Source organism: Trichomonascus vanleenenianus, assembly GCF_965637985.1.
Source record: "Trichomonascus vanleenenianus strain CLIB 3782 genome assembly, contig: TRVA0_016S, whole genome shotgun sequence".
Classification (NCBI taxonomy): domain Eukaryota; kingdom Fungi; phylum Ascomycota; class Dipodascomycetes; order Dipodascales; family Trichomonascaceae; genus Blastobotrys; species Blastobotrys vanleenenianus.
In genome coordinates, this window is record NW_027481871.1 from 182,084 (window position 1) to 194,751 (window position 12,668).

Consider the following 12,668-nt stretch of genomic DNA (forward strand, 5'->3'; position numbering starts at 1 on the left):
TTCATTATTACTCGGGCTATTCATTATTACTCAAGTGTTTATCGGCATCAGCCGATTACCCAAGTATCTCAGCCTGTTCAACTATACGGGTGTTTAGAGGCATTAGCCAGCCGGTCAAACTATACCCCGATACATTAAAATGTTTTAAAAAGTATTATGCACAGTCCGTAGGGTTATAGGGTAACTAGGGGTACCTACTCACAGACCGTTTAGGCACCGCTATATTCAAGCGTTAAATTCAAACGTTAAAATTACCGTAGAAATGTAGGAACCGACCGTCAAGGTGCCGATACCCAGCCGTGCATGAATACCTAGTTGTTGCAACAGAAGCAGTTTAATGCGAATCTTTGTCACAACTTGGCTCTACGTATTAGTTACAGCACCAGGTACATTAATGTGCAGTACAGGTGCATTGATATCAACACAACACCCATTGGTAACAGCACAAGAAATGGCTGCAGCGCAATGAATATTTGTTACAACACACCACCCGTTGGTTTCAGTAGTAACAGCATAATGAGTTTTTGTTACAGATGTTACAAATACTGCTTACCGCACATGTCCACAATAGCTACCAATAGTTTAATCCACCAATGATAGCAATAATAACAGCTAATAAGTTACTCAATTTACTGCCAAATAGAATTTTAAATCTATTTGGTAGTTCACCAATATCTCAACGGATGATACAGTTACACATCCTCGCAAGGATTAGTTGCACCTTGAGCTCGTTAGAGTACATCAGCCGTAATAAAGGTCTAGGACAAAATTTGTTGTTTTTGCTACTCGTACACTGGCCAATTAAGATATAAATTATGCAGCAACTACCTTCTGCCATTGGATTCAAGTCATCAGCAGTTGTACTCAATTGCCGGTTAGTAGACTATAAAGGTTCTCTACTAAGCAAAGAATATGCTATGATATAAACAGCAGACTTGGTTGAATTTCTCCGCGAAGCGGAGCTACGGGGGTTTGGGGGCTGGCCCCCAAGATAATACACCCCCGGGCTACTTGGTTGGTGATATCGCCCGGTTACAGAAACGTCGCCGATTAAAGGGTGTATTGGGAACGTTGGGTAGAAATTGAAAAATTCACTACGATAAGATACTAGCGATGACCCGGCACCTGTACGCACTGACCGTACAAAAACCCACGGCCATCGTCCAATCGGTCGTGGGCAACTTCAGCGGAGAGAAGCTCCAAGAAATTGTCGTGTCGCGGGGAAGTTACATCGACCTGCTGCGCATCAACCCTGCCACCGGCAACGTCCACACCATCCTCTCCCACAACACCTTCTCCATCGTGCGCCAGATCGCGCCATTCAAAATCGCCGGCACCTCCAAGGACCGCCTTGTTGTTGCTACAGACTCAGGCAAGCTCTCGGTGCTCGAATACCACGCCGAAAGCAATACTTTTGCCCAGATCCACCTAGAGCCCTATGGCAAGTCTGGCGTGCGGAGAATCGTGCCAGGCCAGTACCTGGCGGTCGATCCAAAGGGCCGAGCCGCTTTGGTTGCTTCTGTCGAGCGTAACAAGCTTGTCTACGTGCTCAACCGCGATGCTAAGGCGAACATCACCATCTCCAACCCCCTCGAGGCCCACACGCCGCGTAACCTTGTCTACGCGGTTACCGGTGTCGATGTGGGCTACGAGAACCCCGTGTTTGCGGCTCTCGAGGTAGACTACTCGGACGCTGAGCAGGGGGATGCCACAGAAAAGAAATTGACCTACTATGAGCTAGACCTTGGCCTCAACCACGTCATCAAGAGGTGGTCAGACGCCGTTGATCGCGACGCCAATTACCTTGTGAGAGTCCCTGGCGGTCACGATGGGCCCTCGGGAGTGCTAGTGTGCAGCAATGGCTCCATCTGCTACCGTCATGTGGGCAGGCCGTCGGTAAGGGTGCCCATTCCGCGACGAAGAGACACAAAGGAGGACTATCCGGTGTATATTGTGGCCAGTGATGTGCACAAGGCTCGCGGAGAGTTTTTTTTCCTGCTCCAGACGAGCCTGAGCGACGTATTTAAGCTAACTATGGCGCTGGATGCGGCAAACCGCGTCGTCGAGGCAATGACCATCCAGTACTTTGCCGCGCTTCCGCCATGTATAACTATGAACATCCTGCGGGCAGGGTTTCTGTTTGCTGCTTGTGAAAGCGGCAACCACCAACTATACCAGTTTTTGAAGTTAGAGGACGAGAGGGCTGCTACTTTCTCTAGCACAGATGACCTCAAGACTGGTCCAACCTTCACAGTGTTTGACACTGAGAACATTCAGTTGGTCCACGATATGAACTCGTTGGACTCGCTCATGGGCGTCGACGTGTCGACTGTAGCTATAGACGAGACACCCCAGATCCACACTATTTCAGGCCGCGGGTCGCGGTCTACCTTCCGTACGCTGCAATACGGGCTCCCCGTCGAGGAATACAGCTCTTCAGCCCTGCCAGCAGTCCCACTGGGCATCTGGACGGTGCGGCAGCGCTCCGAAGACTCGAGCGACAAGTACATCGTTCTGGCGTTCGCCAATCGTACCTTGGTCCTGGGAGTCGGAGAGAACGTAGAAGAAGTTTCTGACTCCGGATTTGATACGAGCGTCCAGACGATCGCAGTACAGCAGCTGGGCAGCAACGCGATCCTCCAGGTGCACCAGAACGGCCTGCGCAGCATATCAGAGTCGGGAGAGATCAACGAGTGGACTCCCGGGCAAGACGACGGCTACGTAGTCCATGCCTCAACTAACAACGCCCAGGTGGTCCTGGCTCTTTCCACTAATAAGCTAGTCTATTTTGAAGTTGACGAGGACGGCGAACTTAATGAGTTTAATGAGCGCCCCGAGGTGTCGGGCGGCATTGCCTGCCTTTCAGTCGGGGATGTCCCCGAGGGCCGGCTGCGGTCCTCTCTACTGGCCGTCGGGTGCGCTAATGAGACTATCCGTATATACTCGCTCGACCCAGGGTCGACTCTTGAAGAGCTGGTGGTCCAGGCGCTCACAGCGGCGCCCTCTGACGTCTGCATCGCCAGCATGCGCAGCACGGCCGAGACGCCGCAGGCTCTCTACCTCCACATTGGTCTCGTTAGCGGCGTTTACATCTCTTCTGTGTTGGATGCGGTCACAGCTCAGCTAACCGACACTCGAACGCGGTTTCTGGGGCTCAAGGAAATTAAAATCGTGCGGACGACAATTGTCGCGGGCGGCGAAGAGGACGAAGGATCCAAGTCGAACCGACGGGACGCAGTTCTGGTGCTTTGCACGAAAACGTGGGTCGGTTACTCGTCCGCAACGAGCACATTCGACATGACGCCCATTGCCTACCCACAGCTGCAGAACGCAGCTTCCTTCTCCTCGGCGGTGGTCCCCCACGGTCTAATTGGCCTAGACGGCCACCGTCTGCGTATTTTCAACCTCCAGAGTCTTGATGAGAAGCTGCGCCAGAGCAGAGTGCAGCTGCGGTTGACGCCGCGACGAATGGCCCGCAGTGCTCTCAGCCGCTGCTACTTTGTCGCTGAGGCTGATTACAACACCGCCGATGACGGTTCGCTCGATCCGTATCTGGCAGAGGTGTACGGCTACGGCCGCGAAGCAGGCAAATGGTCTTCGTGCATTGAAGTCGTAGACTCAGGGGCCGGCGAAGTTACACAACGCCTCACCCTCGAGGATAACGAAGCGGCATTTAGCGTCGCTACTGTCCGGTTCTCCAGTCGCGACGATCAGGAGTACATTGTAATCGGGTCGGCCCAGAACCAGCAGTTCCTGCCCCGGCGAACCTGCTCCGCAGCATATATCTCGGTCTATGAATACGCCGACGACACTCTGGCCAAGCTGCGGCTTGTGCACAAGACCAAGGTTTCCGAGGTACCGCTGGCGATGGTTGCTTTCCAGGGCCGCTTGCTGGTGGGCGTGGGGAGCAAGGTGAGGATCTACGATATAGGCATGAAGCAGCTTCTGCGAAAGGCCGAACTCGAGCTGGGCATTTCGACGATTTCTGCGCTCTCGGTCGATGGCGATCGTATCGCTGTCGGAGATATGCGACACAGTTGTGTCTATCTCGTATATAAGCCGCTGGACAACGTATTAGTACCGTTCGCGGACGATCCTATCCAGCGCCATGTCACGGCTATGGAGCTACTCGATCGCGATACCGTGATTGCTGGGGATCGGTTTGGTAACCTGTTTATGCTGTCGTGCTCTGACAGTGCGTCGCAGATGGCAGAGGAGGACGAACACGCGGCGTACCTGCGCAACCTCAAGCCACAGTACAACGGGGATGCGCCGACCAAGCTGGATCTCGAGACGCACTTCTATGCGCAGGATGTGGCGGTGGCGCTGACCAGGGCCCAGCTCGTGTCAGGGGGCAGCGAGGTGGTACTCTACGGAGGTGTGCAGGGCACTCTCGGGGTGCTTATCCCGGTCATTGCGAAGTCCGATGTGACGTTCTTCCAGACCCTGGAGCGGCTAATGCGACAGCTCGACGCTCCGATTACGGGGCGACATCATATCGCGTTCCGCGGTTATTATGCCCCGGTGAAGGGTACTATCGACGGGGATCTGTGCGAACGATTCACTCATCTGGCGATGCCCCACCAGGAAAAAATCGCCCAAGAACTCGGTCGAACCGTGCGAGACGTAAGTTCTTTTTTAATTCTGCATTTTGGGAGTCGTCATTTTTGGAGCATGATTCAGGGATTGTGGATAAAATTGGTTTACTAACTGTTTACTTACTGGTTTAGGTCGAGCGGAAAATATCCGATATGAGAATCCAGAGCGTATTCTAGACCCAGGTACGTTTGAGCATACTGCTTTGACCCAATGGCACGCCATGAAAAGTTTAACGACCAATTGTAGACTAATATAGACTCTAACCAATGCAGGTTCTGCGGGGTGTGAGGGGTGTACATATCTGTGCTTTGGAAAACCATTACGACATATTTATGGACTCATAGTGCAGTCGTCGTGGCCACATCGCAATACAGTATATGCCCATCGCACTGTGCGCGCTTTGCATACGTACGCCAGTCATATCTACGTACGTACGTACTACCTTATCGTATCGGGCAATTCCTGCACTCTCTGGGACACTTATGCTCACTGCCTGGATATGTATGCTCGCTGCTGGATATGTATGGTCATTGCCTGGGTATGTGTGCTCACTACCTACTGCGGATATGTATGCTAACTGCCTATGGATATGTATGCTGCGGGACGGAGTGAGTAGTACAGGCGCGGGGATTATCGCTGCGTCAATTGATTCTGATTCGTACATACGACCAAGGTGGCACAACACACTTCGACTGAAGACAAATACGCAAGGGCCTTTAATCCTCCCACGTTTGTCTCCCACCTTAGAGATCAACCGCGAAGGTTGATGGTTCCTGCACTAAGAGGGGCACAGTTCGTCAGGTACATTCAAACTGCCAAGTCTTCTCAACCAACTAGTCTACCGAGATCAAGGTGAATCACGAGCTCGAATCATCGGAGAACCACGATCTTTTGATGAGTAAATCAACCACCGATCTGGTGAATCAACTGCGGGAGTATGGTGAAAACTACGGGAACACGGTGAATCAACTACGGGATCCATGGCGACGATCAAATCATGGATAAATCAACGACGAAAAGGAGGGGGGAGGGATCACGATGAATCAACTAATAATAATACAGTCTCAGTATTGGAGGGGTTAGTGCTATTTTACAGGAGGACCCGGCATTTTCCGACTCCAGCTTGGTTAGGCGCGCCGGCACCATAGTCCATGATGTGCACGTCGCCCTTTCTATCAACGATGACCAGTACCTGGCCCGACGGGCTGAACTGGATCGACGCGGCCAGCGACGGGTTCGGAGCAGCCGCGACTTCGGTCGCGACCGCTATACGCCTATTCTCGGGCAACAACCCAGGCGCGTGCATGACGGAGACCACTCCGCTCTTGTCAAGAAACGCCAGCGCGTCGCCGCGCGGCGACACCGCAGCATTGTGAATGCGAGATCCGACTTTGTCCACTCGCATGAGCATAGAAGGTTGAGACACGCCGGACGCTGAAGAGGACGCCGATGATTGCGACGCCGCCGACGAGCTTTTGGTTCCGATCTTGGTATCGAGGATGATTGGGGGTGCCGACGCGAACACCGACGAAGTCACGGCCATATAGTGATGCGAATGCCTCGAGGCGGTCGGCGGGCGCGGGAAGAAATTGAGCGACGTGATGCCTTCAAAGTCGTCGTCGGGCTCGACGCGACGGGTCGACTTCATCACGAGTCGCGGCTCCTTCGGATTCGACACAGAAATGACCATGAACCGCGATTCGCACAGCGTCGAGCACGCCAACAAAGTCTCATCCCCAGAAAACACCAGGTTATTGAGCGTGTCGTTGTACGGGATCATGATGGAGATGGGCTTGGCATCGGTCGTCAGGTTATGGGGGCCTGACGGCGTCAGCAGGTGTAGCGCGACCATAGGGGTTCTTGTTAGCCGGGTGGAAGTCGAACTCAGCGGATTGCGGCAGTAAATGCCGTAGGCGAGCATGGAATCGTGCGGCGACAGCGCCATGCAGTATATCTGGAGCTTCATGTCCTGGCGGAACACCAGGACGCCGGAGAAGTCGAACACACGGATCTTGCCGCTGGCCCGCCCGGCTATGGCTATGTAATTGTCGCTCATCGAGGCAATGGCGTCCTCGCCCCAGTCGGTACCCAGTTCCGCTGATACTGCAGCCGCATGCGCCGCACCATTGCCGCCACCACCACCAATATCAGCCGCGTGCGCCGCGTGAGCCGCAGATAACGAGGCTGACGATATAGTACTACTGCTGACATTACTGGGAGGATTAGGAGGATTAGTAGTAGCGGCCTCCGGCGAGGCAATCTCGCACAGCAGAATAGGAGGGTCATTAAAGTCCGGCGCAATGGCGTAGATGAGGCACTTGGAGGCCGATACAAGCGCGAACCGCGACGCGTCGGGGGATATGCATGTAGCGAAGTTTGGTTTGCGCTTGGACCGCATTAGCAGGCTACGAGGCTGTGTGTTATGAAGAAACTGCTTGCGGTGGGTCGGGAAACATTTTGTGTAATTGAACTCGCGCGTTTCGACATCGGGAATGAAATTGCTCGGCAACAGCGGGATCTGCTGCGTCAGCGGCAGCTGGCTCGACAGCTGCGTCTGGCTCTGTCCAATGCGCTGTTGCATCTGCTCGACCGACGCTCCGTAAAGCAGCGGATGCTGGAATCCCCCAACAACACCACTTCCAGGGGCCACAGAGCTAGCTGAGCCGGCTGAGCCGTAGAAACTCCGTGATGACGGTGGGAACAACGATGAAGTCGATATTGAAAAGGCGGTATTTGTTGGAGATCCATGGGAATGGGCCGAATCAAACGACGCAGCTGAAAGTCCAGAAGCCATCGAGACGCCAGAGACCATTGATAGACCCGAAGCCATAGGCGTCAGCCGCTCCCCTTCGATCTCGTCTACCCAGTCCTGTACCCCGGGATGCGAGGAGAACGACAGCCTGTGCTGCTGAGGCGACGAGGCCGGACTCGACACGGACGGAACAGTACCACCTGAGGAGCTGCTGCGTTCCAGCACCTCGCTCGTCGCCGAGCGGAATATGTCTATCAGCCCCGGCTTGCGCCCGAGCTCGAACTTGAGCGGCTTCTTCGACTCGACCAGCGAAAAGTCTACGTTGGGGGTCTTCTCTGTCGCGTCACCGGTAGCGTCCCGGAGCTGGCCCGACAGCAGCAGCCCCGTGATCTCGGTCTTCTTTTTGGCGACCCGCTCAGCAAGACGCTTCATGGGGCTCGAGTCGACGACCACCACGGCCGCCGAATGGCATAGCGGACACGCCGTCATCTCGCCGAGGCGCGCATCCGTGCCAAAGTAGCACCCGCAGCTCATCGTCACCACCTCCTGGCGCTCCAGAGCCCCCAGCTCCTCCTCTAGCGACCGTAGAAACGCTGACCACTCCTCCCCGCGGCTTGACGCCTTCACGGAGGACTCGGTGCTCATGGTCATCGCCGCACCACACACTCTCTTCTCTCGTACCTCTCTCAGCGATTCGGGATCGGGGTTTTTGTTCAGAATCGGTTGGTGGATCGGTTGGTTTGGACGGGCATTACCACCTGGTGTAATGGGCTTAGCCACTCACTTACTTGCCTGCAGCGCTGCGGTGGTGCGTTCGGCAGGCAGCTGCAATGAGACATGCGATACACCACCCCTCACTTTTTCAATTTCTCTCGATCCTTGGCCAATCGACACCCGGGGAAAATTGAAACATTCTAACTCCGCTCAGCCCCTTAACCCAATTCTCTTTGCCAGTGTCCCCCGAATCCTCCATTGACCTCCCGCTGACTTCACTTCTTCTTCGTTCGCCTGTTTCAATTTCCCTCCACCTCGCGCCCGCGCAGTAAGGTGCATCGTCACGTGATCATGGTGGGAAAAAAGTTGGAACGGCTTTTTTGCTTGATAAGCTGATAACATTTGAGTTATGATATCATAGTTCGTAGTGTGTATTCGAGGGCCAGCCCTCGAGCTCCCGTAGCTCCGCTTCGCGGAGGATTGGGGGGGGGGGTTCATTGACAGCGTGGTGGTTTTTTGCTGGCGCAATGAAGGTGAAGTATGTCATCATCAGTAATAATGCCTGGTACTTGTCCTTAGTAAGCCGTATTGGTACAATACATATATAAGGCAGCGCGAGCCCGTATACTACTGATAGCTGTACCAGTTGTCTATACCACGAATCTCTGCGAAGCGGAGCTAAAGGGGGTTTGGGGGACTGGTCCCCCAATTGTGTCTGTTTGTTGCATTATCCTAGGTAAGCCGAATCTAACAACCCAACATTCACCGTACCCTCGGACAGCATAATGGAGGTAGTTATACCAATTGTCTATAGTACAAGCTAATCTCCGCGAAGCGGAGCTAAAGGGGGTTTGGGGGACTGGTCCCCCAACTACTTTTGTGCTCTAAGTAAGTGAATCTAATGCCCAAATATTTACAGGTCGCTCATTGAGAGAACTCAGTATTCATCATGCATATAATCATATCTATAGTCTAATGATCTAACAAGGTAATGGTCTAGTAGGGTTAATGCTTTTGTAAGGTAATGAACCTAGTAAGGTAATGGTCTAGTAGGGTCTGGCAAGGCTCTCGATAACCTCACCTTTTAGAATGGTCTCGTTGAAAATGCCCTGGACATGATGCGGGAACACCTTGACGTACCATATAGGCTCTCCTCCTTTGCCATCGTGGTATATAACGTTCCCAGCAAACGCATGCCCGCCTACATGCGAGCAGATGCCAACGTCTAGCTCTATGCCGTTCTTCTCCGCCACCGCTTTAAACTCCTTCGCCAACATTGGCGCAATTATGCCACATCGTTCGTCTCGTCTCGTGTGCCCGCAAATTAGCACCATAGGCCGCGTGCTACGCTGAGGCTTGAACATCTCCCGGCATTGCACGTCCGGATCAGGCACGAGGTACCCGCGAATGAACTCCGGCACTTTGTTATATGGAATGTCGCTAAAGAACAGGTTCTCTGGGAATAGATGTGCCGAGAGCTTGTTCTCTGGCGTAGGCAGGTCGCTGTTATGGAGAATGACGGGTCTATCCATGAATGTTCGTCGGTGCTTCGTCAGAGCCTCTGCCAGTGATCCTTTGGTATCCTGGATACGACTGGGCCAGTCGCTGGTCCCCGTATTCATGACGACATGTTTCCAGTGCAGTGGCACTGGCGGAGTCGGTTTCGTGGGCTCTGGGAACATGCTCATGTCAGGCATACAGTAAGTGCAACCGGTGTCATACTCCGGTGGTGGGCACGTCCCTATGCTTCGAGCCAGAAGCCTTCTAACCGGTGTTAAACTCCTCCTCAGCATCCTTCTATGATATTTTCTATGCGAAAACGGCAGATCACGTCCCTGGAGTGCCCTCCGGCATATTAAATATGATATAATCTTGGGGTTCCCGAGACACTTTTTCATTCTTTCGGGTACCCGACGGTTTTTATCGGACCGACCATCCGATATGCTTGGCTTTGAACTGTACTCTGTAGCAGGTATTATTCAATCACTATTGTATCGGTTATTGCATATATCTTATCTAATTATTTGTAACTGCTTGGCCAGGTTCACATACAAATACTAAAGAGAAAAGATCCTCTTTTGTATTCTCGCTTTAGATCAATTATTGACACGAGCACGGCTGAGAGAGACATGAAAAATCAAATCGGAAAATTCCGTACTGCTGCATTGAATACCGTAGATCTAACAGTATCACGTAGCTATAAAAGTTTGGAATAGCTCGAGAGTTTGGAATGAGTTGCATCGTTTGCGGCGGAGAGCCAAAGTACAAATGCCCGAAATGTAGAGGGCCCTATTGTTCGTTAGCATGCTACAAGTCGCACAAAGAGACTGGGTGCGAGCCAATTGTGAACGATAAGAAGGAAGAACAGAAGGAAGATATCACAGATCAGCAGACGATATTTGATAAAATTTTAGCGGATGAGAGGATTCAGTACTATCTCAAATTTGACAGTCTAAAAAGGCACCTGGGGACGATATATAACGTTCTCGCCGACCCTAGCGTGACCGGAGAGTATACTCCCGAAGGACGGCAAGAGATAGCCCTCAAAAAGCTGCGCCAGTTGAGACTGGATGAACAGAATGAGTTGGTTGAGGAGTTTGTTCAGCATTTTCTTGATCTTTATAATCGAGAGAGCTCCAAAGGCAATTGATACTATTAATTCCTTCGATGAGCTGTTGAAAACCTTCGGGTGAACGGTGTCAATAACCGAATGGCTTTATTAGTTTGGAGCGAACGGAATTATTAAACTGGAAAGATTGATCGAATTGATTAATCTGGAATGAATTCGTTCGTCTGGAATGGTTGAATGGTTCAATGAATTCGTTCTGAAATGGTTGAAGGAATTATTAATCTGAAATGATAAAATCGTGTTCTGAAATAGTTGAAGGAATTATTAATCTGAAATGATTCAATGAATTCGTTTGTCTGGAATGGTTGAAGGAGCTATTAATTTGTAATGCTTGCCTTTCCAAATGGTTGAATGAATTTATCAGCTTGGAACAATTGACTGTCCGAATAGACTGAACTAGGAAGGCGGGACAACTAATCACCTACGGAATAATTGTGGTTGTTTACTTTTCCCTTAACCAATAATAATTGGGAATCATTATAAATAATGACATATCTATAGTAGGAGGATGCAATTTAGTTGGGCAAGGTAAAGACGTTTCGCGACTGGCCGGTAACTCCCTTTGGCTGGTAGAGGAAGATCTCACCGCCTCGGTCCTCCTCCAACTTCCACTTGTAATCTGGGTCCTTGAGGTGCATGCTCGCGGCAACAATGACCAAATCCGACATGGAGTCGCCAACAAACGCTGGGCATGCCGTCCGCTCGGCAGGAACCTCAATCACCTCCAGCAGCTCTGCCGTCTTGCCGTCATACTTTCGCACAGTGCGTGACCCCCACACAGCAACCCACAAATTTCCATCAGTGTCGAGATGCATCCCGTCTGGCTCCTTGCCGGCGCCCTCAGCGCTGATATCGACGAACGGCTGCTTGTTGCTCAGCTCGCCTGTCTCAATGTCGTAGTCGAACCGGAAAATGATCTGTCGCTTCGAGTCGGTAAACAGGAAATGCTTGTTATCTGGAGTGATGGCCATGCCATTGGGGATAGGAACGTCCTCCAGAACAACTACCGCCTTTTGCCCGTTATCGTCGAACCGGTAAAGCTTGCCGGCATTGTTTGGTTCCTCGGTAAAGGTGAACATTGATCCGGCAAAGAATCGCCCCCGCGGATCTACAACACCGTCATTGAACCGCAGCTTGTCCTCCTCGGAGTGTACCTTGCACAGATACTCAACCTCAACTTTGTCGCCAGTACCCTGGACAGCGGTCAGGTCAACAACGCCGCACCCCAGCCGCGCGCCAGCCGCAAGAACGTGCGGCTTGTTGGACAGCGCAATGCAGCCAATGTAGTGGTTCGTCGACACCCACTTGTGAGTCGCCCACTTGTCCTCAGCACGGTAGTCGACCCAGTGGACCTTGCACCCGATGATGTCGACCCAGTAGAAGAACCCGTTCCGCGGGTCGAATAGCGGGCTCTCGCCGAGGCGCGAGTGTGGCTCGAGGAATGGGTTTCTGATTACGGTCGTTTGTGTCATCTTCACTGCTTTTTTGGTGGCTAATTGGACTGGTTGAACGATGCCCTGCTGCGTGTTATATAGGTCCTGCCCCTCTCCAACCCCCACTTGAAGCCCCACCTACGCCGTACGGGAAAAACGGCGGATCGGTATGGGCCGCGCAGATCTCCTTGCCCCTCCTTGCCGACGACCGCCTTGCCGGTATTCCTTACCGGATATTGCATTCTTTTGGTTTAACCAGAAACGCATTATTATTGGTATATGATGATTTTTTTAACAGAAACATCTATTATATTTGGTTCGTTAGGATAGCAATTGGTCTGTTAGACGTGTTGTACCTATAAAAATCGGTCAATTAGCCGGTGTTAATATACCTTCTACCCGTTCTACCACTACATATGTAGTGGGTCAATCAGATTCACTGTATAGAACGATCAATACGAAAGGAATTGATGTAAATTTGCTGGAAGACATACCATTGTGTACAGGTTTTATTCTACGGAGGTCTGGGGGACTGGCCGCT

General features: G+C 52.0%; 4 protein-coding genes across 4 annotated transcripts; 1 reads left to right on the forward strand and 3 right to left on the reverse strand.

The window, feature by feature from the left end:
* Positions 1-1,113: 1,113 nt before the first annotated feature.
* On the forward strand, positions 1,114-4,901 carry RSE1 (U2 snRNP complex subunit RSE1; the record flags this gene model as incomplete). The annotated part of the gene is made up of 3 exons (XM_076684527.1): positions 1,114-4,626; positions 4,731-4,781; positions 4,872-4,901. The coding sequence occupies 2 exons, from the start codon at positions 1,114-1,116 to the stop codon at positions 4,773-4,775; spliced, it is 3,558 nt and encodes a 1,185-aa protein (XP_076541271.1). The 3' UTR covers positions 4,776-4,781; positions 4,872-4,901.
* Positions 4,902-5,689: 788 nt separating this feature from the next.
* PTR3 (Ptr3p) lies at positions 5,690-7,996 on the reverse strand (the record flags this gene model as incomplete). Its single annotated transcript, XM_076684528.1, has 1 exon — positions 5,690-7,996. One exon carries the CDS (start codon positions 7,994-7,996, stop codon positions 5,690-5,692), a length of 2,307 nt encoding a protein of 768 aa, XP_076541272.1.
* A 1,115-nt stretch (positions 7,997-9,111) lies between these two features.
* AIM32 (Aim32p) lies at positions 9,112-9,963 on the reverse strand (the record flags this gene model as incomplete). Its single annotated transcript, XM_076684529.1, has 1 exon — positions 9,112-9,963. The coding sequence occupies one exon, from the start codon at positions 9,961-9,963 to the stop codon at positions 9,112-9,114; it is 852 nt and encodes a 283-aa protein (XP_076541273.1).
* A 1,246-nt stretch (positions 9,964-11,209) lies between these two features.
* On the reverse strand, positions 11,210-12,166 carry TRVA0_016S01816 (regucalcin; the record flags this gene model as incomplete). Its single annotated transcript, XM_076684530.1, has 1 exon — positions 11,210-12,166. One exon carries the CDS (start codon positions 12,164-12,166, stop codon positions 11,210-11,212), a length of 957 nt encoding a protein of 318 aa, XP_076541274.1.
* Between the last annotated feature and the right edge of the window lie 502 nt (positions 12,167-12,668).